At 52.8% G+C, this 26,923-nt stretch overlaps 1 protein-coding gene across 1 annotated transcript in view; it reads left to right on the top strand.

The window, feature by feature from the left end:
• The first annotated feature begins 709 nt into the window (after positions 1–709).
• Positions 710–26,923, top strand: part of WNT9A (Wnt family member 9A) — a 230,584-nt gene continuing 204,370 nt past the window's right edge. The window contains exon 1 of the mRNA XM_063924527.1: positions 710–857. Coding sequence (XP_063780597.1) covers positions 799–857 — 59 coding nt within the window. The 5' untranslated portion in view covers positions 710–798. The remainder of the gene's footprint in view (positions 858–26,923) is intronic.

The following is a 26,923-nucleotide window of genomic DNA, read 5'->3' as shown; positions in this document are numbered from 1 at the left end:
CTTTTCCAAGTGATTTTATTGACGTTCAAAAGTCCCGGTCCTCAAGGCATCCCAACGCTCCAGGTTTTAAGTTTATCTATGTTTGGCCACAGGTGACTTAATTAACACTTCTGTTCATTTGATGTAACCATCTATGCTAAACCATGGATATACCTAAAACCTGGACCATTGGGGTTCCTTGAGGACCACGTTTGAGAACCTCTGCCTTATAGTAAAATTGCCCGCAACTTAGTACACGACTTATGTTGATGACGTAAGTGTGGCATCACTGTGAACCCTGGCAGTGAGAGGGTTAAATAGCATATGGGAGTTTTTACCATTTATTTTTACACTTATTTATTTTGCACCATCCACCAGCTTCTCGTCTATAACAGCTGAGATTACACTACAGCCCTCTCTCTCTCTGACCATGGGGGTAATTCTAAGTTGATCGCAGCAGCAAAACCATGTGCAGTGCAGGTGGGGCAGATGTAACATGTGCAGAGAGAGTTAGATTTGGGTGTTTTATATTGTTTCTGTGCAGGGTAAATATTGGCTGCTTTATTTTTACACTGCAATTTAGATTTCAGTTTGAATACAACCCCACCCAAATCTAACTCTCCCTGCACATGTTACATCTGCCCCCCCCTGCAGTGCACATGGTTTTGCCCAACTGCTAACAAATTTGCTGCTGCGATCAACTCAGAATTAGGCCCCGTGGGCTGCCAGGTTCAGACCAGGCAGAGACACTGCCGTTATACCTTGCATGGCCAAGCGATCATTACTGGAGTAGGATCCCAAGGGTCCCTCTCCCTAAAGATGGCCTTAGCTATTGGGAGCCGGGCCCAGAAATGCAAAGCTTTTTGGAGCTTGATAAGGTGAGCAATATTCAGTCCCTATAGAAAGTGAAACCCATACTGTGGGGATATCCGTTGTCTTTCCATTCCAGATGACAAGTGCATTGGAATTAGGGTTCGTCCACATTGTATTAACTTTTAAATAATTCCTTGCACTAAACCCCCTTCCATGAACAGCAGGGGTATACAACATGCAGCCCTCCACTTATTGTGGAACTACAAATCCCACCATGCCCTTTTAGCATGCCCTAATAGCAAAACTGTGGCAATGCATGCTGGGCTGTATAGTTCCCTAACGGCTAGACGGCCGCATGTTGGCTGCACACCATGAGGGTCATTCTGACACGATCGCACGCTGCAGTTTATCGCAGCGTTGCGATCGGGTCAGAACTGCGCATGCGCAGGCGCCGCAGTGCGCCGGCGCATGCCAGATGGCTGAAGGCCGTCGGGCCGCTACGATCGCCCCTGCCTGACTGACAGGCAGAGGCGGTTGCTGGGCGGGGAAGGGTGGGGGCGGAACGGCGGCGTTTGGCTGCCGTTTCGTGGGCGCGGTCCAGCCAACGCAGGCGTGGACAGACCGAACGGGGGGTGGGCCGCAGCGGCTGTGTGATGTCACACGCAGCCGCTGCGGGCCAGGGAGTGAGGAGTAGCTCCCAGCCAGCACGCTAAAGCTGCGCTGGTCGGGAGCTACTCTTGAAGTGCAAAGGCATCGCCGCTGTGCGATGCCTTTGCACTTCTGCGGGGGGGAGGGGCTGGCACTGACATGCCGGGCGGGATAGCCCCGTGCTGGGCGTCCCCCCGCATGTCAGTGTGAATGATCGTAGCTGTGCAGCTACGATCATCTCGGAATGACCCTCGTGAGCAATGTGAAATGTAAGAAGGAAGCGGCCAGCCCAATGATCATAGGAAGCCGCTGTTTGTCTTTCTATCCTCATTAGCACTGGTAGCGAAGCGGGTTATCAAGTCAGCTGGGGGACCCATGCGGCACTTCCACAGAGATCAGTGCCCTCAGGAAGCGCCGCAGCAGACACGAAACCGGCCGGCTAACCCGTCCTCAGTCTCATTTGTTTTTGTAGCTGACAATGCAGATAAAGAAACGGATTCATCGTAACGAAGCGTGAGTGCCGTCTCTTTCGTTTTTAAATGTGACATTTCTTGTTGGCGGAGGAGGATCCGCAGCAGAGACCCAGGCGCAGCGGGCAGGCGGAGACGGGGGTTAGCTATACATTGCAGAGGCACTGGGCCTAATTCAGACCTGATCACCATTGTGCGAAATCGCACAGTGGCCGATTATCGAATGACTGCGCACGTGTATACACCGCAATGTTTGTACCGCACTGTAGCAGTAAGTCCTGGGCTGCGCACACACTGTACACACTGGAAAAATAATTCAATGGTGAGTGAGTTGTGAACGGATTTGCAGATGGCCGCTGTCTGGAGACGTTCTCGCACGGCGTACGCATGCGTTCACACACCTGCACGGGGCGGGTTTTCACTCTCTGTGGGCGGTGGCTATCTAATCGCAGACCGTTGCAAAAACGCAGCGATCAGGTCTGAATTAGGCCCACAGAACCAGATATATCGGCCTATTTGTTAAAACACACAGCGGGGCTACGCATCTTCAGGCCAAATGTCGCACACGTCCCGGAATCCATCTGCAATAAAATCTGACTTGCGTGCAAATAACTGGGTGGGTGATTACAGGGAGGTATGTAAGTACATCGCCGTACATATGTGGTGATATTCTTCCCCGAACATAATCAGGGTTTATAAGGAACCAGCTTCCCTCCCACAGCCTCCAGTCCCATCCTGGAGCACGGAGGCCTGAGGTGTGACAGATACCTCGCACTCTGCTGTCTTTGTGGCTCTCTGGAGACATTAGTGTAAGGAGCCCCAGGCCATGAACTCTGAGCCCCCTCCGCAGACCTGTACAGGGAGACACAGGGAGGGAACCACTCTTATATGTCAATAGCTGTATCTGTAATCTCCCAGCATACATCGCTATCACACTACCTTCCCCATCACTACCTGTCTACAGCGCCTCCATCTACTCACCCAATAAAACACAGGCCGCAATATGCTCTCTCTCAAAATATGTCATTTTGTCACCCTGTTGCCTCTCACCTCCGTACTATAGGTCATCATCCCACCGCAAACTCCTCTCTATGTAACCCATTATCTCTCCTCTCCCTGATGTCTCCATCCACATCTATCCCCAGACGTGTTCACGTCTCATTCCAGTCAGATGCCTCCAGCTTATATTTCTTCTCTGTCATTTCATTTCCACCATCTCATCTACAGGTTCCTCCCACATCTCTCCACAGAGCCTTATATATCTATCTACACAATGCACGTATCTCCCCAGGACCTCACAATGACCACGTACAGCCACATCTGTGTGAGGCCGTATCTTCTACCATCTACCGTAATACCATTTACCTATACGTTTATCTCTTCACTACCCTATTTGGTGACATAACTACCCCTAACCCCAACCCTCCTTACTCACAGGCTGACCCTTACCATAACCCCCCACCCCCACCCTGCAGCCTAACCCTAATCCTCCCCTGTGGTAACTGACCCTAACCCCCCTCCCCCCTCCCTGCAGCCTAACCCTAAACCTAATCCTCCCTCCCCAGCAGCCTAACCCCCCGCAACCTAACCCCAACCCTCCCCGGTGGTGACTAAACCTAACCCCCCTCCCTGCAGCCTATCCCTAATCCTCCCCGGTGGTAACTGACCCCAACCCCCCTCCCTGCAGCCTAACCCTAAACCTAATCCTCCCTCCCCAGCAGCCTAACCCTAACCCTCCCCGGTGGTGACTAATCCTTCCCGGTGGTGACTAAACCTAACCCCCCTCCCTGCAGCCTAACCCTAATCCTCTCTCCCTGGCAACCTAACACCCCCCCCCCCCCACACCCCACCCCCATCCTGACCCTCCCAGGACACTGCCCGTATTAACTGTAGATGGCGGTTGTACTGTGCCCCGCCACCCAGTACTGACAGACACCTCTCAAATATTTTGGGTGGGTGAGCCACCCCTTTGCCCCCTGTTCCAGCGCCTATGATTGTACTCCATCAGAACTCCATAACCCTCCAGCTGCACCTTTTTTAGCAGGTACAGGATCTTTTTTTTATGGTCTGTACCGATTTTTGGCTCTCCAAGCTTCCATTGCAAGTATAGGAAAAGCCCTTTACCCGTGACCACGCCCCCCTTTACCCGTGACCACGCCCCCTTTTCCTACTTTGTACCGATGTTTATGTGTAAAATGTTGGAGGGTGTGGCATTCACCCCCTTTGGTAAGTTTACCATCCACTGATTAATGGGTATAATTATTAATTATCATGTTTTAGACCTGGTAATTATTATTTCTCGTCGCTGCTAATCACGTCAATAACAAATTAAGGGTCGGCCGAATTTATTCCTAAACACATGGCAGGACAGGGCCCTGATTCCAGCCGTCCCGGCACTGTGTTAGGAGTGAAGCAATCGCCATCACTTCCCTTCTCTTGGGAGCCCGCCGCACTACTGCGCAATCACGGATTGCTGACCACACACGTGCGAGCAGCCCACAGATTCCTATCCGGGTAACTATTGCAGACTGTAGCCCAGTGAGGTGCGGTGAGGTCGGTGGCTGAGGAGGCACTAGCTAGTATCAGAGCCACATTTACATACACATAGGAGCTAACGCCGTCTGAATATGGTGGCAGTGTAAGGTGTCAGCTCCGGAATGCTTTATATTCTACAGTTTGATAAATTCCGCAATTGAGGGTGTGAGCTGCTTTTGTGGGCGACAATGGGGGATTACAAGAAATGTCTCCTGGATTTGCTGCGGTCAAATCCTAGAGCATGGGTCTTCAAGCTGTGGCCCTCAGCTGCTGTGGAACTACACATTCCAGCATGCTCTGCCTCAGTGTTAGCGTGCCTTCATAGCCAAACTGTGGCAGGGCATGCTGGGATGTGTAGTACCACAGCAGCTGGAGGGCCGCAGCTTGAAGACTCATGTCCTAGAGGAATATTTGCGGGTCCCCCCTGAAAATAGGTGTCTCATTGGGTCGCAGTTACATGAACACTTCCTTCCTTTACATATAGCCCAGATTTATCAAGCCTTGGAGAGTGAAAAAGTGCACGGTGATAAAGTACCAACTAATCAGCTCCTAACTGTCATTTTTCAAACACAGCCTGTAACATGGCAGGTCCGAGCTGGTTGGTGGGTCTCCCCAGTGCGTACATGGGGGGTCATTCCGAGTTGATTGTAGCTGTGCTAAATTTAGCACAGCTACGATCATTCAAACTGACATGCGGGGGGACGCCCAGCACAGGACAGCTTTAGCGTGTGCTGGCCGGGAGCTACTAATCGCTCCCCGGCCCGCAGTGGCTGCGTGCGACGTCACGCAGCCGCTGCGAACCGCCCCCCGTTCGATCTGGCCACGCCTGCGTTGGCCGGACGGCTCCCACAAAACGGCGGCCAAACGCCGCTGTTCCGCCCCCTCCTGCCCAGTGATCACCTGTCAATCAGGCTGAGGCGATCACAGCCCTGCTACAGCCTACGGCCGCGCAGAAGGGAACCGTTCGCTCGGCTGCGACAAAAAGCAGCGAGCGAATGGGTCAGAATGACCCCCCATGACCCTCAGTGATTACCATTAAGCCTACAGACACATCGCTGCTTCTCCGCTGATCTAAACCTTGTCTGCACCTCTCCTCTGCCACCAGTGCTGACCAGAGGAACTCCCTGCTTTCTATCTGACACTAAACACACATGGCTGTGACAGTGTAACTGTAACTTCACATGATACCAGGAGGTCAATAGCCCCGGATACACGTGGGGAGAGAGAGCCCTCTTCACCAGTGTATATTCCTTAATCTCTCTGCTTAATACATGGGAAGTTCTGCTGACACAGGGAGCTAGCGAAGCTGCAGGCTGCTGTATCAGGACTGGGGCTGGGGGGGATGAAGACAAGATGCGTAGGGTTAACTCCTTCTCTGCCGTGCACAAGGGCCCTCATTCTGACCTGATCGCACGCAGCAACTTTTTGCTGCCCGTGCGATCAGGTAGACGCCGCCTATGGGGGAGCGGATTTTTGCATAGCAAGGATGCTATCGCTTGTGCAGCCGAGCTATGCAAAAAAGTATTGTGCAGAATAGGAGCAGGTCTGGGCTTACTTACCAGTTGCGACCACTTCAGCCTGTCAGGTCCCGGAATTGACGTCAGACATCCGCCCTCCAAACGCCTCGACGCGCCTGCGTTGGACTCACCACTCCCCGAAAACGGTCAGTTGACGCCCGGATCCGCCTTCCTGTTGTCAATCTTCTTGCGGTCGTCGCTGCGACTGCTTTCTTCGTAGTTCTCGTCGTTGCCCGGTGACCGCCGTCGCTGGGCAATGACATGCATGCGCATTGCGGCCGCAACACTTGCGCAGTTCCGACCCGCTCGCACGGCTGCGAAAAAGTGCAGCGTGCGATCGGGTCGGAATGACCCCTAAAGTACCTGGAGATTAGGGCAAGACTCCCTATTCTTACACAAGGGAACTTGGATTATTTTATTTATGGAACAGCATTAAGGTCACTGTACAGTGTTGTACTGCTAAGGGCTGATGCATGAAAACTTTTTGTTGCAAAAATGTCTAAAATATTTTTCTTTTAAAAAGAGCAGAAAAAACGTTGCAGCCATTCGAAGCATGGCGGAGCTATAGGGAGTAATGTTCCAGCTGTATGGTGCAGCTTTTGCGGTTAAAAGTCGTCAAACGGTTTCCGCAGATGTTAGTAAATGGGCTCATGTTATCCTGGTCAGGTAAGATCAATGAAGAGAATAAATTTGTGTGTAAGGGGTCTCTTGGAGAGAGATAAAGTGGCAGGAGATAAAGTACCAGCCGATCAGCTCCTGTAATTTTTCGAACACAGCCTGTGCCATGCCAGTTAGGAGCTGATTGGCTGGTACTTTATCTCTCTAAGGGGTACATTTACTAAGCAGTGATAAGAGCAGAGAAGTGAGCCAGTGGAGAAGTTGTCCATGGCAACCAATCAGGACTGAAGTAACATCTATAATTTGCATGCTATAAAATGATACAGAACTGCTGATTGGTTGATGGGGAAATTTCTCCATTGGCTCACTTCTCCGCTCTTATCACTGCTTAGTAAATGTCCCCTTAAGGCTTAGTACATAGACTGCGCATCCTGAAAAGAGCAGCATTTTGCTCACCTTGTAGATCTGGCTATATTGTACAGTGGCAAATACCGGATTTGCAAGGTTTTTATTTCCGTATATGTGTATGGAAAAAGGGTGGAGCCAAACTTACACAATTAAAAGAATTGCGTCATATTATGCCCCCATCCCAAACACCCGCGTATAGCGATGGCACATCAAAAGAAAACATCAGTAGTACTACATTTTCCTATTGGTGCTAAAACTTTATTTAGTCCTAAACATTGGTTCGAAAACACAGATGGATTCCAATGTTTCTAGTTGTGTGAAGTACAACAAACAACAGCCAGGTAAAGGATTTGAACACAAATTCCCGTATACAATACACAACACTTAAGTTGGCAATAGAGTGACTTTTAGTTCACTTTTTCAATAATAACTTTTAATTAAATGCCCCCATGTATTTAAAACAGGCAATGTTTAGCATGCGATAGAGGGGACTTAAACACCCAACCTCACATACTACAGTCAGACACTTAACATGTGGGAGCTATTTGCTCCTGCCTAGGAAGCCTGGTAATTTCTAACTATATGAAGCTAGCTGTAGATGTTCATATATTCTAAGTATAGTGTCTGGCTGCAGGACATTATTATATGTGTGGCTGCACACTACATAGATCAGCTTAGCTGCAATGGTTTAAACCATTGCAGCTAAGCTGATCTAAGTAGTGTGCAGGCACACATATAATGTCCTGCAGCCAGACACTATACTTAGAATATACATTATTATTATTATTATTATTATTATTATTATTATTATTATTATTATTATTATTATTATCCATTAATATTTATATGGCGCCACAAGGGTTCTGCAAAACCTAAGGAAAAACATAAACACATGAGCACACAGGAAAACAGTGAATTACATTATGAGACAAAGCATACTACCAAGTACATGTTTATAAGCATTTCTGCATCAGTGGTCACAGCATACACATAAGCAGCAGGGTGGCAGAAACTAATGATAGTATTAGTAGGGAAGTCAAAGCACATGAGGGAAGAGGGCCCTGCTCGTGAGAGCTTACATTCTAAAGGGGAGCGGCAGATAGACAGGGGTGACGCAGGTGGGGTGGACTGTGAACAAGAAAGAGAGGGTTAGACTGAGAGATTGCTGGGTTTGGTGAAGAAGTGGCTCTTGAAAGCCTGTTTGAAGTTTTGTAGAGAGATGGACAGTCTGATATGGAGAGGTAGAGAATTCCAGAGGTAGGGAGCACCACGGTCAAATTCTTGGAGGCGGGAATGGGAGGAAGTAATCAGTTGGCAGGAGAGGCAGGGTTCATTTGAGCGAAGAGACCGTGTGGGCGTGTGAAGGGAGTTGAGGTCAGAAATGTAAAGGAGACAGCAATGGGTAGGGGCTTTGTAAGTCGTGTGAGCAGCTTAGATTGGGTTCTGAAGGGGAAGAGGAGTCAATGTATGGCTTGTAGGAGAGGGGAGGTAGATGTAGTTTGGAGAGGAAGATGAGCTGAAGGTTAGATTGCAGTGGAGAGAGATGGACGTCAGGGAGGCCAGATAGGAGGAGGTTACAGTAGTCCAGACTGGAGATGACCGGTAAGTGGATGAGGGTCTTAGTAGCATCTAGGGGAAGAGTAGGTCTAATCCTGGAGATATTTTTGAGATGGAAACGGTAGTTACTGAACGTGTGGTGTGAAGGAGAGGGACGAGTGAAGGATAACTCCAAGGGCCATGAACTTGAATTGACTGTCCATCCTCCCAATTCCAGTCTTTCACAGGAGAAATGGGGCTGTGTGGTGTGCCAGTATCCGGAGCCTTTCCTCCGGTGCGGTCTCCCGGGGATTGCCATCCCGGTGGTTGGCGCGGTTGCGACGGAGGGGAGCTGCATGTAGTGGGTCCTTGGGCGCGTGTGTGGCTTCCGGAGGTCGGCGGCTGGGGTCTGGTAAGCCGGATGCTGCAGTGGGTAGTTGCTGCATCAGAGCACTCTGGCGGTGAAGTCGGGACAGGAGCTGGGTTAGCTAAAGAGCTGCAGCTGAGAATGTCCCCAGTGCTGGGGGCGGCCATGTTGGAGACCAGAGATCTGCCAATTGAATTCACACTCTGCTTCCAGCCAATACCGTGCAGTCTTCCCTTATAAAAGGGGGCTGGGTCAGGGAGAGAGTGCCAGTGCTTCAAGTTACTTTCCTGTGAAAGGTGCTCCAGCTCTGTGCTCCCAGGCTGCTCCTGGTTCCCCCAGTTTCGGTTGCTATCATCAGTCTGTGACCTATCGCTGCTGTTGTCCTGTCGCTTAAACCCGTCGTCACTCGTGGAGGCGCTCACGGGCTCCCTGACGTTAAGGGGCTTCAGGTGCTAAACGGTGGATCCTACGGGCGTCTCGCTAGCCCAAACCACAGTCTTAGTTTCTTCAGAATCTGAGTTCTTCAGCCTCGCTCTCCAAGCTCAAGCCACAGTCTGTCAGTTCTTCAAAACCAGTCTCCTTCATCCTTGTCTACCAGTCACAAGCCACAGTCTTTCAGACCTTCAAAACCCAGCCTTCTTCAGCCTTGTCTACCAATCATAAACCACAGTTTTTCAGTTCCTCAAATACCGGTGATCTTCAGCTCCATTCCTCAAATCGTTTAATCATTGACTCCAGTTCTTTTCCTGTCTTTCAATTCCTCAAGTATCGGTGTACAGTTGTTTCTTCATTAAAGATACATCTAACCTCCTACAGAGTCCTCACTCTTTCTTCTGCTCACCAGCCAACTCTACACCTACTAGGCCTCCACCTCATGAGGAAGAACTACATTCAACCACCTCACCTACTTCCTACACAGTCAGCTTTCCTCCCAGCACAAGCTCGGTTGTCAAAACTTCGATCTTTGCCGAGCGTGACATGGTGTGTCAATTTGCATCATTAATGACATAAGTAACTCATAGGGTACAAAGACACCACCTCTATTTCACATGGTACAACTTTATATCTACACTTCTCGTTACTCTGGCTCATCTGCTTATGGGGGTCATTCCAAGTTGATCGTAGCTGCTCTAAATTTAGCACAGCTACAATCTTCTTCCCTGACATGCGGGGGGGGGGCCCGCCCCGCATGTCTGTCCGGCCCCCCTCGCAGAAGTGCAAAGGCATCACACAGCGGCGATGCCTTTGCACTTCAAGAGTAGCTCCCGGCCAGCGCAGCCGCTGTGGCCCATCCCCCCATTCGGTCCGGCCACGCCAGCGCTGGCCGGACCAAACCCACGAAACGGCAGGCAAACGCTGCCGTTCTGCCCGCTCCAGCCCAGCGATCGCCTCTGCCTGTCAATCAGACAGAGGCGGTCGCATCCCTGCTACGGCCTTCGGCCGTCTGGCATGTGCCGGCGCACTACGGCGCCAGCGCATGCGCTGTAGGGACCAGTTCGCTTTGCTGCGTTAAAGTGCAGCGAGCGTACGGGTCAGAATGATCCCCTATATGTGTCTGTATCACTGTGAAATGTGCCCAGTGCTGTAAATAGTGTTCCACCAATAGTAGCTGAGGTCCGGCTGCGATTACGGGGGAAATATAAACCTTGCTTCTGTATTTGTGTGCACAGAAGGGGTGCCGCCGGCCCATATACTCCATGTAACACCCTGATCTGCCCGCAAGCAGCCTCTCATCAGATGGAGCAAAAATCCATCTCATTGCAATCAGGTACATCAAACCAAGCACAGCACTCACTCACACTCCCTCTCTCTCTCTCTCTCTCTCTCTCTCTCTCTCTCTCTCTCATCTAGGACTCACTCACACCCCCTCCTCCCTCTATTACCTGGCACCCACTCCCACCCCCTCCTCACTCTGTCTATTACCTGGCACCCACTCACACACCCTCCTCACTCTGTCTATTACCTGGGACTCACTCACACCCCCTCTTCCCTCTATTACCTGGGGCTCACACCAACTCCTCACTCTCTATATTACCTGGCACTCACTCCCACTCCCTCCTCACTCTGTCTATTACCTGGGACTCACTCACGCCCCGTCCTCACTCTGTCTATTACCTGGGACTCACTCACACCCCCTCCTCACTCTGTCTATTACCTGGGACTGACACCCCCTCCTCACTCTATTACCTGGAACTCACACCAACTCCTCACTCTGTCTATTACTTTGGACTCACTCACACCCCCTCCTCTTTCTGTATATTACCTGGGACTCACTCACCACCCCTCCTCCCTCTATTACCAGGGACTCACTCACCCTCCTCTCTTTGTCTATTACCTGGGAGTTACTCACACCCCCTCCGCCCTCTATTACCCAGGTGTCACTCACAATTTCCTCCTCTCTCTATTTCTTGGGCTTACACACCACTGTCTGATAATTATTTTAGGTGATTGTATTGGTGTCATAACTGTATATTTCTTCACCTGTATTGCTAAACGTGCCAGGCGGGTTGTGCATAAAATTTTTAACAGGGTTTGATGTTTGTGTCCAGGTATGAATTCCCCATTGTACCCCCTCCCGCTCACCTTCTCCCAAACATGAAGCCCTTTGGTGTAAGCTGATTTGGGTAGAAGAAGCTAGTCAGGGATTAATTCTAGGAGTACTCTTACTCAAGGCAGCCGCACCCCTGTGTTAGGTAGGTGGGTATTTGTTCCATGAAGGAAGAGGTGGTCTTCCACAAACAAACCCAGCAGGTGCGTTGGGGGAGTGCGGGTTAGGAGGGAATCAACTTCTTTGGGACCTGACCATACATGGTGGGAGGGTGACATGATGGTGGGAGGGTGGCAGTTTGGATTCCTTTTAGAAGGGGGGCTCTGAGAAGACCCCAGGAGATCTACTCTGACAGACTGATTTTGGAATTGCGTCTTCTGCCAGGTCCAACTATCCTGTGTTGTTGGCGTGAGCTCCATCAATTGACCCTCAAACCAAAACATCTAAGTGAGCTTACTGTATTGAAATATTGGTTTGATTTAAATTTGGGGATGCGTTGTGTGACTATCAGTGACACAGACATGTCTCCTCCACAATGTGGCCTCCACCCTGTCCTGAGAAGATGCCTAAATCCATTGTTTTGGGAGGGGTGTCTGCTGTTCCAACGCCCCTGGGAGAGAGACCTAAGAGGGAACATGGTGACAGTTCCATGGCTTGAAGCATAATACAGTGTATTGCATAGCAGTGGTATGTATTACAGAGCGGAAGGGTCACCGTTTCTTACACCTCTCTGTCTAGCAGAAATGTTACTGCTATTTATGGATCACTCTAATGCTCTCATTTCACCCAAAAGGAAAAGTCCCGTTCACCTATTTCCTGTCTGCTGACCACAGGCTGCGGATGCGGATATTTCAGTGTCCCTGAATCATTTACCAGTCACTATTAGCCTAATGTGATACGCAAACATGGCAAGTTGATCAAATCAATTTATTAGTCCATTACAGGTGCATGTAAGGGAGGGGCTAATTCAGACAACACCAATTCCCCCTTCGCACTATAAGGATCAGTAAATGAGATTTACATCCTATGTGATAGCAGTAATGCAGAGATCTCAGTCATATACTTGCAAATATATGATTAAGCCACCAGCCAGTTCGCTTGCACCCCCTTATGCAAAGCACCTGTTCCGAAAACGTATCATTCAGTGCGTGCGCAGCTCTACATAACACACCGTTCCGTCTACAGTCCCTCTATGAACATTGCGTACAGGTAAATGCCCCTCTTGCACCCTGTTACGTCCCCTTAGCCATCTGGCTGGCTTGATTACAGGCCCCCCCCCCCCCTGCTTAATTTATTTGACTTATGTATTGGATCTTTATAACCCATCTGCAGTAGGAAACAGGGACGTGCAGTCAGGGGAGGCAGGGGAGGTGGGAGGCAGGACGCCTAGCACAGGGTTAGTCCGCCCCGCATGTTTGTCCGGCCCCCCTCCTGCACAAGTACAAAAGCATCGCACAGCGGCGATGCTTTTGTACTTGTTGAGTAACTCCCAGCCAGCGCAGTTCCTGCGGCTGGCCGGGAGTTGCTCGTCGCTGCCCCTAGTCACAGCGCCGCTGCGGCCCGCCCCCCCGTACGGCCCAGCCACGCCTGCGTTGGCTGGACCGCGCCCCCAAAACGGCGGCCTAACACCGCCATGCCGCCCCCTCCCGCCCATCGACTGCCTCTGCCTGCCAATCAGGCAGAGGCGATCGCTAGGGAACGACAGCCTTAGGCCGTCCGGCATACGCCGGCGCACTGCACCGCTGGCGCATGCGCAATTCCAACCCGATCGCTACGCTGCGAACTGCAGCGAGCGATCGGGTCGGAATGACCCCCAATGGTCCACCAGATTGCTAGGTTCTTAATGGGTTGTATGATACGATTACACAACAATGGTGGTCATTCCGGGTTGTTCGCTCTGTAAATTTCTTCACATCGCAGCGATTTTCCGCTTAGTGCGCATGCGCAATGTTCGCACTGCGACTGCGCCAAGTAAATTTGCTATGCAGTTAGGAATTTTACTCACGGTTTTTTCATCGTTCTGGTGATCGTAGTGTGATTGACAGGAAGTGGGTGTTTCTGGGCGGAAACTGGCCGTTTTATGGGTGTGTGGGAAATAACGCTACCGTTTCTGGGAAAAACGCGGGAGTGGCTGGAGAAATGGAGGAGTGTCTGGGCGAACACTGGGTGTGTTTGTGACGTCAAACCAGGAACGACAAGCACTGAACTGATCGCAGATGCCGAGTAAGTTTGAAGCTACTCAGAAACTGCTAAGAGGTGTGTAATCGCAATTTTGAGAATCTTTCGTTCGCAATTTTAAGATGCTAAGATTCACTCCCAGTAGGCGGCGGCTTAGCGTGAGTAAAGCTGCTAAAAACAGCTTGCGAGCGAACAACTCGGAATGACCCCCAATGTTGGCCAAGGTTCAGGAGGGTGTGAGAGTAAAGAAAGACAATTAGATGTAATTAGATAGGGAAGCAGTGAAGGTTATGTGGGTGGGTCTGGAATTTGATAGGCTTGTCTGAAGAGATGAGTTTTCAGGGAACGTTTAAAGGTTTGGAGACTAGAGGCAAGTCTTATTGTGCGTGGGAGGGCATTCCACAGAGTATTTATAAGGCACCGCTAGGATTCTGTAGCGCTGTAGCAGGGGATATTGGCGACATGGTTTGGTGTACAGTTGGCAGCACTTGCACATTCCCAGGAACAGTGGTACATCACTAGCATTTGTGCCAGGTGTAGTCAGGAGTACCAGGCGGTTGTACTTTCACCCCACGATAAACATACAGTGTAAGCATAGCATAGGGATGTGGCATGGATGGGCCTACGTATAATGGAGCATGGTGTGTGGGTCCAGGGGGGCCCACACCACTCACCGTGTCTCTGATCCACCACTTTTGTACAAAGACGCACCATCAAATTGCAACATCGGAACCCTCAGAGTGGCTGTCACAAGTATGTCTGGGTACATACTGGCCGATATATCGGCCTTTCAAGCGAATAGCCTATATATCGCAAACCCGTCTGTGGGTGTGTACACCCCGATATGTACGTCGTTCAGACATAACACGTCGGCTCTGCAGCACAGCCGATGCCTGGTATATCTACAGATATATTGGCGCAGCGTGCTGTGTGTACAGGCGGTCGGCCGACCACCCTTACACTTGCGGCCAGGGACGCGGGTGACTGACATCAGAACTGGGAGGGCACATTTAAATGCCCGCCCAGTTACGACGTCAGGCATGACACATCTGGCGGACGATTGGTAAGTGTGTACGCACTTACCAATCGTCAGCTAGATTGGTGGATCCGACGGCAGGTGTGTACCCAGGTTAAACCTCCAAAGCCTTTACAACTGAGTACAAAGATCACTCTACAGCAGGGGTGGGGAACCTTCCGCCCTCCAGCTGTTGTTGAACTACACATACCAGCATGCTTTGCTACAGTTTTGCTATTTGGCCATGCCAAAACTGTCCCAGGGCATGCTGGGCTGTGTAGTTCAACAACAGCTGGAGGGCCGAAGGTTCCCCGTCCCTGCTCTACAACATAGCTTCTACAGGGCGTTACCCTTCATCAGGGGTGTATCTACTGTTTGGCGAGGAAGACACTCGCCAGGGGCACCGGTCGAGAAGGGGCGCTGCCCAGCTGTGCTGTCTGTGATCAAAGCTCAGTGATGCTCTGTCTGACAGTATGACAGGAGACACCCGCAGCGCATATGAGGGGGCCAGTATGACAGACAGTGGAGCAGCTCTGTCCGAAAGCCGCCCTGTACTGTAGTGTACACCACAGTACAGTCTCTGGGATCTATTCATGAAGCAGTGAAAAGTGTGAAGAAGTGAACCAGTGAAGAAGTTGCCCATGGCAACCAAGTAACATTTATAATTTGTATACTATACAATTGCACGGAGCAGCTGATTGGTTGCCATGGGCAACTTCTCCACAGGCTCACTTCTCCACTCTTTTTACTGCTTCATGAATAGTCTGTAATGTACCTCAGGGGACTCTCTCAGCCATAGCAGGCACCAGACAGAGGATCAGATGCCCAACTAGCTCCTCCCCCTCACCCCTGGCAGAAGTGGAACAGAGCAGCAGAGACTTTACAACTGCTCCCAGTGCCCCCTCCCCGTATCTCATCCCTAACGGGACCAGTGGTGAGGTGACTGCTGGGAGATTTCCATAGTGACTCGGGGCTCATTGGCTGAAAACTTGGGAGTCTGGACAGCAGAAGAGCCTAAGGGGCGACAGCAGCAGCAGCAGCAGCTTGGAAGGTTTGTCCCAGGGAATCAACTGGGAGAAGTATTTTTTTTATTTTTATTATTGTTATTATATACATCTTAAAATACTCACCCTCCCTGTAACCCCCCTCAGTGTTCCCGCCCTCACCCTCCCTGTAACCCCCTCTCAGTGTCCCTGCTCTCACCCTCCCTCTAACTCCCTCTCAGTGTCCCTGCCCCCACCCTCCCTGTAACTCCCCCTCAGTGTTCCTGCCCTCACCCTCCCTGTAACTCCCTCTCACTGTTCCTGCCCTCACCCTCCCTGTAACTCCCTCTCAGTGTTCCCGCCCTCACCCTCCCTGTAACCCCCCTCAGTGTTCCCGCCCTCACCCTCCCTGTAACTCCCCCTCAGTGTTCCTGCCCTCACCCTCCCTGTAACTCCCTCTCAGTGTTCCCGCCCTCACCCTCCCTGTAACCCCCCTCAGTGTTCCCGCCCTCACCCTCCCTGTAACTCCCCCTCAGTGTTCCTGCCCTCACCCTCCCTGTAACTCCCTCTCACTGTTCCTGCCCTCACCCTCCCTGTAACTCCCTCTCAGTGTTCCCGCCCTCACCCTCCCTGTAACCCCCCTCAGTGTTCCCGCCCTCACCCTCCCTGTAACCCCCCTCAGTGTTCCCGCCCTCACCCTCCCTGTAACCCCCCTCAGTGTTCCCGCCCTCACCCTCCCTGTAACCCCCCTCAGTGTTCCCGCCCTCACCCTCCCTGTAACCCCCCTCAGTGTTCCTGCCCTCACCCTCCCTGTAACTCCCTCTCACTGTTCCTGCCCTCACCCTCCCTCTAACTCCCTCTCAGTGTCCCTGCCCTCACCCTCCCTGTAACCCCCCCTCAGTCAGTACCTGCCCTCACCCTCCCTGTAACTCCCCTCAGTGTCCCTGCCCTCACCCTCCCTGTAACTCCCCTCAGTGTCCCTGCCCTCACCCTCCCTGTAACTCCCCTCAGTGTCCCTGCCCTCACCCTCCCTGTAACTCCCCTCAGTCTCCCTGTAACTCCCCTCAGTGTCCCTGTCCTCACCCTCCCTGTAACTCCCCTCAGTGTTCCTGCCCTCACCCTCCCTGAAACTCTGGTGAGTGCTCCCATTTTTTGCTTGTACATATCTACACATATATATATCGTGTGTGTGTGTGTGTGTATATATATATATACACATACACATTTATTTATATAGCGCACACATATTCCGCAGCGCTTTACATCAGTCCCTGCCCCAGTGGAGCTTACAATCTATATTCCCTATCACATGTACACGCACACACATTCATGCTAGGGTTAATTTTGTTGGGAGCCAATTAACCTACCAGTATATTTTTGGATTGTGGGAGGAAACCGGAGTACCCGGAGGAAACCCACGCAAGTACGGGGAGAATGTACAAACTCCCCACAGTTAGGGCCATGGTGGGAATTGAACCCATGACCTCAGTGCTGTGAGGCAGTAATGCTAACCATTACACCATCCGTACTGCCATATTTAAACATGCATACATATATATATATATATATATATATATACACACATACAGTACACATATATATCATACGTGTGTGTGTGTTTATATGTATGTACATGGATATATATGTACTATAATTAAAATAAAGTAAACTTTTATTGCACTTAGAAGTGCCACCAGGAAGACAGCAGGCTGCAGAGGATGCTAGACAGCCATTAATAATACTCATGCAACTTAGTGGAGGGGGGTTTCTGGGTACTCGGAAACCCCCCCTGGGTGCGCCACTGGATATTCTGGCTGCTCTCTGCGGGAGAGAGCAGCCAGGTCGGCTCAGCAGGGGGGCAGGGACAGGCTGTGACGTGGGGAGGAGGCGGACCGGAGGCGGGACGGGGGCGGAGCAGGGGCGGACCGGGGGTGGAGTTACTACATCACACCCTTTAAGCCACCCCCCCACCCCTCGCTATGTAATGCCGCGATCCCCGGCATTACACTGCAGGGGGCGTGGCTATGATGACGCATCAACTGCCCGAACCGCCCACTTTACACAGTAAGTGGGCGGACGGGCAGGGTGACTGCTGGTTCCGGGAGACTTGCCTGCTCTTCCGTGGGGTCGGGAGGGTCACCCGATTTTCGGGAGCCTCCCGGCCATTCCGGGAGAGTAGGCAAGTATGCCCTGCCCTCACCCTTCCTGTAACTCCCTCTCAGTATCCCTGCCCTCACCCTCCCTCTAACTCCCCCTCAGTGTCCCTGCCCTCACCCTCCCTGTAACCCCCCCTCAGTGTACCTGCCCTCACCCTCCCTGTAACTCCCTCTCAGTGTCCCTGCCCTCACCCTTCCTGTAACCCCCCCTCAGTGTTCCCGCCCTCACCCTCCCTGTAACTCCCTCTCAGTGTCCCTGTCCTCACCCTCCCTGAAACCCCCCCTCAGAGTCCCTGCCCTCACCCTCCCTGTAACTCCCTCTCAGTGTACCTGCCCTCACTCTAGCTGTAACTCCCTCTCAGTGTCCCTGCCCCCACCCTCCCTGTAACTCCCCCTCAGTGTCCCTGCCCTCACCCTTCCTGTAACCCCCCTCAGTGTCCCTGCCCTCACTCTAGCTGTAACTCCCTCTCAGTGTCCCTGCCCTCACCCTCCCTGTAACTCCCTCTCAGTGTCCCTGCCCTCACCCTCCCTGTAACTCCCCCTCAGTGTACCTGCCCTCACCCTCCCTGTAACTCCCCCTCAGTGTCCCTGCCCTCACTATAGCTGTAACTCCCCCTCAGTGTCCCTGCCCCCACCCTCCCTGTAACTCCCTCTCAGTGTCCCTGCCCACACCCTTCCTGTAACCCCCCCTCAGTGTTCCCGCCCTCACCCTCCCTGTAACTCCCTCTCAGTGTCCCTGCCCTCACTCTAGCTGTAACTCCCTCTCAGTGTACCTGCCCTCACCCTCCCTGTAACTCCCCCTCAGTGTCCCTGCCCTCACTCTAGCTGTAACTCCCTCTCAGTGTACCTGCCCTCACCCTCCCTGTAACTCCCCCTCAGTGTCCCTGCCCTCACTCTAGCTGTAACTCCCTCTCAGTGTCCCTGCCCCCACCCTCCCTGTAACTCCCTCTCAGTGTCCCTGCCCTCACCCTTCCTGTAACCCCCCCTCAGTGTTCCCGCCCTCACCCTCCCTGTAACTCCCTCTCAGTGTCCCTGCCCTCACCCTCCCTGTAACCCCCCTTCAGTGTACCTGCCCTCACCCTCCCTGTAACTCCCCCTCAGTGTCCCTGCCCTCACTCTAGCTGTAACTCCCTCTCAGTGTCCCTGCCCTCACCCTCCCTTTAACTCCCTATCAGTGTTCCCGCCCTCACCCTCCCTGTAACCCCCCTCAGTGTTCCTGCCCTCACCCTCCCTGTAACTCCCCCTCAGTGTCCCTGCCCTCACCCTCCCTGTAACCCCCCCTCAGTGTACCTGCCCTCACCCTCCCTGTAACTCCCGCTCAGTGTCCCTGCCCTCACCCACCCTGTAACTCCCCCTCTGTCAGTACCTGCCCTCACCCTCCCTGTAACCCCCCCTCAGTGTACCTGCCCTCACCCTCCCTGTAACTCCCGCTCAGTGTCCCTGCCCTCACCCACCCTGTAACTCCCCCTCTGTCAGTACCTGCCCTCACCCTCCCTGTAACCCCCCTCAGTGTTCCCGCCCTCACCCTCCCTGTAACTCCCTCTGTGTCCCTGCCCTCACCCTCCCTGTAACCCCCCCTCAGTGTACCTGCACTCACCCTCCCTGTAACTCCCCCTCAGTGTCCCTGCCCTCACCCTCCCTGTAACTCCCCCTCAGTGTCCCTGCCCTCACCCTCCCTGTAACCCCCCCTCAGTGTTCCCGCCCTCACCCTCCCCCTATAACTACCTCTCTGTGTCCCTGCCCCCACCTTCCCTGTAACTCCCTCTCAGTGTTCCCGCCCTCACCCTCCCTGTAACCCCCCTCAGTGTCCCTGCCCTCACCCTCCCTGTAACCCCCCTCAGTGTCCCTGCCCTCACCCTCCCTGTAACCCCCCCTCAGTGTTCCCGCCCTCACCCTCCCTGTAACCCCCCTCAGTGTTCCTGCCCTCACCCTCCCTGTAACTCCCCCTCAGTGTCCCTGCCCTCACCCTCCCTGTAACCCCCCTCAGTGTACCTACCCTCACCCTCCCTGTAACCCCCCTCAGTGTCCCTGCCCTCACCCTCCCTGTAACCCCCCGTAACCCCCTCAGTGTTCCTGCCCTCACCCTCCCCGTAACTCCCTCTCAGTGTCCCTGCCCCCACCCTCCCTGTAACTCCCTCTCAGTGTTCCCGCACTCACCCTCCCTGTATCCCCCCTCAGTGTCCCTGCCCGCACCCTCCCTGTAACCCCCCTCAGTGTCCCTGCCCTCACCCTCCCTGTAACCCCCCCTCAGTGTTCCCGCCCTCACCCTCCCTGTAACTCCCTCTCAGTGTCCCTGCCCCCACCCTCCCTGTAACTCCCTCTCAGTGTTCCCGCCCTCACCCTCCCTGTAACGCCCCTCAGTGTCCCTGCCCTCACCCTCCCTGTAACCCCCCCTCAGTGTCCCTGCCCTCACCCTCCCCATAACTCTCCCTCAGTGTTCCTGCCCTCACCCTTCCTGTAACTCCCCCTCAGTGTTCCTGCCCTCACCCTCCCTGTAACTCCCGCTCAGTGTATCTGCCCTCACCCTCCCCATAACTACCCCTCGGTGTTCCTGCCCTCACCCTCCCTGTATCTCCCCCTCAGTGTACCTGCCCTCACCCTCCCTGTAACTCCCGCTCAGTGTATCTGCCCTCACCCTCCCCATAACTACCCCTCGGTGTTCCTGCCCTCACCCTCCCTGTATCTCCCCCTCAGTGTACCTGCCCTCACCCTCCCTGTAACTCCCACTCAATGTCCCTGCCCTCACCCTCCCTGTAACTCCCCCTCAATGTCCCTGCCCTCACCCTCCCTATAACTCCCCCTCAGTGTCCCTGCCCTCACCCTCCCTGTAACTCCCACTCAATGTCCCTGCCCTCACCCTCCCTGTAACTCCCCCTCAATGTCCCTGCCCTCACCCTCCCTATAACTCCCCCTCAGTGTCCCTGCCCTCACCCTCCCTGTAACTCCCACTCAATATCTCTGCCTCACTCTCCCTATAACTCCCCCTGTGTCCCTGCCCCAGTGCCGTAACTATACATTTTAGCACTGTGTGCAGGAAACAGCATCTGCCCCCCCCCCCCCCCCCCCCATATCACATACAAAACAGGGCCAGTGCACACCATAGGCGCATTTGCCAAAAAAATAGGGGTGATGGCTTCATGGGGAAGATAATAAAATAATACCAATTCTCTCTACAGTAGTCTCCATTATTCAATTTATGCTGCACAGTAGCATCACTAACACTCATTACACCAGGTACAGCCCCTGTTACACATTACTCCAGGTAGAGTCCCCTTTTACACAGTACGGCAGGCAGAGTCCCCTTCTGGTCTTACACTGCTGTGCAGCGGTGGCCAGCAATGCCCGATCCCATCCCCACTGCCTGAGCTTGTACCCACCCCATCCCCACTGCCGGAGCTTATACCCACCCCATCCCCACTGCTGGAGCTTATACCCACCCCATCCCCACTGCCGGAGCTTATACCCACCCCATCCCCACTGCCGGAGCTTATACCCACCCCATCCCCACTGCTGGAGCTTATACCCACCCCATCCCCACTGCTGGAGCTTATACCCACCCCATCCCCACTGCCGGAGCTTATACCCACCCCATCCCCACTGCCGGAGCTTATACTCACCCCATCCCCACTGCCGGAGCTTATACCCACCCCATCCCCACTGCTGGAGCTTATACCCACCCCATCCCCACTGCCGAAGCTTATACCCACCCCATCCCCACTGCCGTAGCTTATACCCACCCCATCCCCACTGCCGTAGCTTATACCCACCCCATCCCCACTGCCGGAGCTTATACCCACCCCATCCCCACTGCTGAAGCTTATACCCACCCCATCCCCACTGCCGTAGCTTATACCCACCCCATCCCCACTGCCGGAGCTTATACCCACCCCATCCCCACTGCCGGAGCTTATAGCCACCCCATCCCCACTGCCGGAGCTTATACCCACCCCATCCCCACTGCTGGAGCTTATACCCACCCCATCCCCACTGCCGAAGCTTATACCCACCCCATCCCCACTGCCGTAGCTTATACCCACCCCATCCCCACTGCCGGAGCTTATACCCACCCCATCCCCACTGCCGAAGCTCAGTGTCCCTGCCCCCACCCTCCCTGTAACTCCCCCTCAGTGTCCCTGCCCTCACCCACCCTGTAACTACCCCTCAGTGTCCCTGCCCTCACCCTCCCTGTAACTCCCTCTCAGCGTCCCTGCCCTCACCCTCCCTGTAACTCCCCCTCAGTGTTCCCGCCCTCACCCTCCCTGTAACTCCCCCTCAATGTCCCTGCCCTCACCCACCATATATATCTCCCCCTTAGTGTCCCTGCCCTCACCCACCCTGTAACTACCCCTCAGTGTCCCTGCCCTCACCCTCCCTGTAACTCCCTCTCAGTGTCCCTGCCCTCACCCTCCCTGTAACTCCCCCTCAGTGTCCCTGCCCTCACCCTCCCTATAACTCCCCCCTCAGTGGTCCAGCCTTAACCCTCCCTATAACTCCCCCACAGCGTCCTGCCCTCACCCTCCCTGTAATAACCCCCCTCAGTGTCCCTGCCCTCACCCTTCCTGTAACCCCCCTCAGTGTCCCTGCCCTCACCCTTCCTGTAACTCCCCCTCAGTGTCACTGCCCTTACCCTTCCTGTAACTCTCCCTCAGTGTCCCTGCCCTCACCCTCCCTGTAACTCCCCCTCAGTGTTCCTGCCCTTACCCTCCCTATAGCTCCCCCTCTGTGGGGGAGGGGGGGTGCCAGTTCCTTATTTTGCCTGGGGCGCTTAGGCCCCTAGATACACCCCTGCCCTCTGCAGCAGAAAGTCGGCAGCTGGGTGTTAGTACACACCGGAAATGCGGCCAAGCCAGATAAACTGGCGTCATTTTCACGTTAGTACATTCCACCCTCAATCAAATAAAAAAAATCTGCTGTAGTTTCCTTAAAATGCCAAATAGGAATCTTCTTTAAATGCTATAGTCCCAATGGGTATACAGATGGAACCATGCTAGTTGTGGCGGGCACGCCTAACACTGATAGCGTCTCTGTCCGGGCGGGCGCGCCTAACACTGATAGCGTCTCTGTCCGGGTGCGCGCGCCTAACACTGGGAGTGTCTCTGTCCGGGCTGGCGCGCCCAACACTGAGAGCGTCTCTGTCCGGGGCGGGCGCGCCTAACACTGAGAGCGTCTCTGTCCGGGCGGGCGCGCACGCCCGTGATGGAGACGCGCCCCATTCACTAGCGGACGGATCGCCTAGGCACGCCGGGAGAGCACGCCTGCGATGGACCCGCACCGGATGAGTGCGCCTCCGCTGTGAATAAGAGATCTATGCATTAAGCTTTGAGGAGAGATCGTGCACCAGTCAATCATCTTCTAACAGTCATTTTTCAAACAAATCCTGTAACAACGCAGTTAGGAGCTGATTGGCTGGTACTACGTATATCTCTCTCCACTTTCTTTCTCCAAGGCTTAGTACATAGGGCCTGATTCAGAAGTGATCGCTCATCTGCGAACTTGCAGAGGTTTGCGATCGGATTGTCGCCGCCCAGACAGAGTGAAAACCCGCCCCGTGCAAGTCTGCGTACGCCGAGCGAAAATCTCTGCGAACGCCAGTCAGCTGCAAATCCGTTCACTCACCATCTAATGAGGTCCCTTCTGACTTGTAAAAACAATGAAAAAAAATATATTTGGCTCTAAAAAAACATAATAGATTAAAATAATTCCTAGAGTCACTGATATCGGCATAGTTTTCTGAGCGAACGTATTTACTCCGACTTCTGGCGCTAAAAGGGTTAAACCTTTTTTTTCCCCCCACCTTTAAAACAATGCATGTGATATAAGGGTGTCCTAGACAAAGCCAAATAAGCATGTGGGGTATCAGAAAACCCTAGGCGGCCCCCTCTACCTCTAGAAATATGGAAGTCAGTGGTTCTGTCCTTGTGCTACACCCCAAATTCACGACGTCACCCATTACATGAGAATTTGCTCCAATCGCTCTCCTAGAGATCAGCAGCCGGGAGCCGTTCCAAACCACTGGATTAAAATTTCACTCTGAAATATGGAATATCCCCAAGTAGACTATGACAACCAATAATTTCAGCTTCAGTGAAGGGGGTGTAAATGTAAATTTATAGAACATGATAACATGGCAGTAGGCACACCAAATACAGGGCAGGTTTCACAGTCGGGCGGAAAATTTTATTTCTACCAATTAGCTCATTTCGGCTTTAGAACCTTATTTACAGAGTCGAAACATATTCATAAAACTACGTACAGGCAGGAACAGGTTTTACGTGTGCATAAGTGCAGAAATAGCTTTCTGTTACTCACTACATGCTGCCATATTTCTGTAAAACCTTTGTGTTACTCACTGTACACTGCCATATTTCTATAATATTTTTCTGTTACTCACTGTATGCTACCATATTTCTGGAATCTATTTCTGTTACACACTGTACGCTACAATATTTCTGTAAAACCTTTGTCATACTCGCTGTATGCTGCCATATTTCTATCAAATCTTTGTTACTCACTAAACACTGCCATATTTCCGTCAAACCTTTGTGTTACTCACTGTGCACTGCCATATTTCTGTAAATCCTTTCTGTTACTCACTGCACACTGCCATATGTCTAAATTATTTCTGTTACTCACTGCACACTGCCAATATTTATTAGAAACGTTACTGACAGTCAGGGAAGTGCCGGCAGTCAGAAAACCAGCGAAGCCCTGTATTCCCACTCGGGTGGTGGTCCACGTCACCACCCGAGGGGGAATATAACAGTGACGAGCAAAGCGAGCCTGCGAGGGGAGTCACTGCATCCACCATCAGGATCCCGGTGTAGCTCTCCTGACCGCTGGGATCCCAACCGCTGGTATTTCATACCGGATCCATACACACTAGGGATCATTTTTGTTTGTTTGTTTGTTTGCTGGGAGCCAATTATCCAACCAGTATTTCTGCAGTGGGGTACACTGGTATTCCACAGGGAATAACATCGGGGTGTAGAGTAGGATCTTGATCCGAGGCACCAACAGGCTAAAAGCTTTGACTGTTCCCAAGATGCATAGCGCCGCCTCCTCTATAATCCCGCCTCCCTGCACAGGAGCTCCGTTTGTAAGTTGGTGCTTGCAGTGCAGGCATCTAACAGGCAACGCTGTTCCAGCAGCCCTAAGAAGAGCTATTTTAAAGAAGATAGAAGACTTCAAGGGCTGCAGCAGAGGCACTCTTAGTGCTAGATATCATTCTGACTGCAGCTACATCACCTCCCCCAGCGGCGCTGTATACTCCCGCGTCCCTGGTTGCCGGGTACTTACAGCTGAGGCTCCGGTTCTTCACCCAGGGCACACATACTAACCGAAGTTCTCCGGGATCGCGTGGCCGCACTCAGGGAGGAGGTAAGAGGATCCCCCAGACAGGACCCACTGGAAATCGCGATCCGCCGCGGCCATTATGACACTGTGGCAGTACAGGGACCCCACTAGACCACCAGGGCAAGGGCACAGGTCGGATTAGGCTATAATCCATTTTATTAAGGCCCGCAGCACCCGGTGGTAAAGTCCAGCAAGGGGATAAGGCTCTGGCCTGTAGCCCCTCCCCCAGCCCCTGGGCGCCATTTAGAGTAAATGTTCCCACCCTGGAGCTGCATCTCTCTGTCTCCCTCACTACCTGTCAGCGTTTGGGCGCCATTACACAAGTACCCTGTGATATTCATCCAGTTTTTACTGTACATTGATATATCTATTTATATACATAGCTTTACTCAGTAATAGTATTGCTGGTCCAGTGCAGTTTTATTGTTTGTCATAATTCCTGCAGTGTACATGTGACTCTGTGTGTGTGTGTGTGCATATAGCTGCTGTGTGATCTCTACTCCGTGTATCTCACTCCTACTGCTATGTGCTATCCCTATATTCTGTATCCTGAGGGAGCTCCGTGCATCAGGGTTATTAGATAATACAGGTCATACTTACCTACATTCTGGCTGCTCTCTGCGGGAGAGAGCAGCCAGGTCGGCTCAGAGGGCGGGCAGGGGAGGCTGTGACGTCGAGGAGGGGGTGGGTCGGGGGCGGAGAAAGGGCGGAGCGGGGGCAGAGCAAGGGCGGGGTCATGATGATGCCTCTTTTAAGCCACGCCCCCGCTCTGTAATGCCGCGATCACCGGCATTACACTGCAGGGGGCGTGGCTATGATGACGCGATTCAGCAAGAATCGCGTCATCAACTGCCCCGGACCGCCCACTTTATACACTAAGTGGGCGGACGGGCAGGGGGGACCCCACGAATCGGGAGACTTGCCTGCTCTTCCGGGGGGCCGGGAGGGTCACCCGATTTTCGGGCACCTCCCGGCCATTCCGGGAGAGTAGGCAAGTATGATATAGGTATTTCACAGGATATATGTATTTTGTATTTTTCTCTGTGTTTTTCAGTCACATTTTACCTCAGAAATCCTCTGTTTGTGCTGTCACACTGTCTATCTGCTGATATTGTACTGTGTTGCCAGTGGTTTACGCTTTCATATCATGTCAGCTACAGGGGGCGATGGGTCTGGGGCTGATTCCGCCGTGCGCGGTTATGATGTCCCAGATGCATTTGAGGATAACATGGCTGTGGAGGGTTCAGGCATTGGGGGTTCTGTACCCCCCAGTCAGTTTGTAACAACGGGGTCACATCAGGGCCCGCCTTGCTCTGCCTTTTCTAATATACAGACTACGCTGGTAACTTGACTTGTACCCCCTATGGGACCTCCTGTGCCTTATCAGCCTTATATGGTCCCTGCGGTTAATCCGCCATGGACAGATGCTCTGTCCACTCAGTTACAGCACTTGAATAACTCTTTGGATAAACGTATTCCTGACCCTCGCCCGCCTAAGACTAAACCTAAGAAGTCCTCTAAGCGGGCTGTTACTTCCTCTCAATCCACGCATGTTCCGGATACCTCTTCCGATGAAGATGGCGTGTATACTGACCCCACAGACTCTGATCATGATGTTTCTGATGGGGAATCTGTTTCACAGGTGGATGTTCCTGATCTCTTAGAGCAGTGGTTCCCAAACTGGGGTCTGGGACTCCAGGTCGACAACAAAAAGGTCGACACACCTTAGGTCGACGCCAATTGGTCGACACACCTTAGGTCGACATGGACAAAAGGTCAACAGGAACAAGGTCGACATG

The sequence above is a fragment of the Pseudophryne corroboree genome, chromosome 5 (assembly GCF_028390025.1).
Source record: "Pseudophryne corroboree isolate aPseCor3 chromosome 5, aPseCor3.hap2, whole genome shotgun sequence".
NCBI lineage: Eukaryota > Metazoa > Chordata > Amphibia > Anura > Myobatrachidae > Pseudophryne > Pseudophryne corroboree.
Note: the sequence above shows the minus strand (reverse complement) of the source record. Positions and strands in the feature narration are given on the sequence as shown.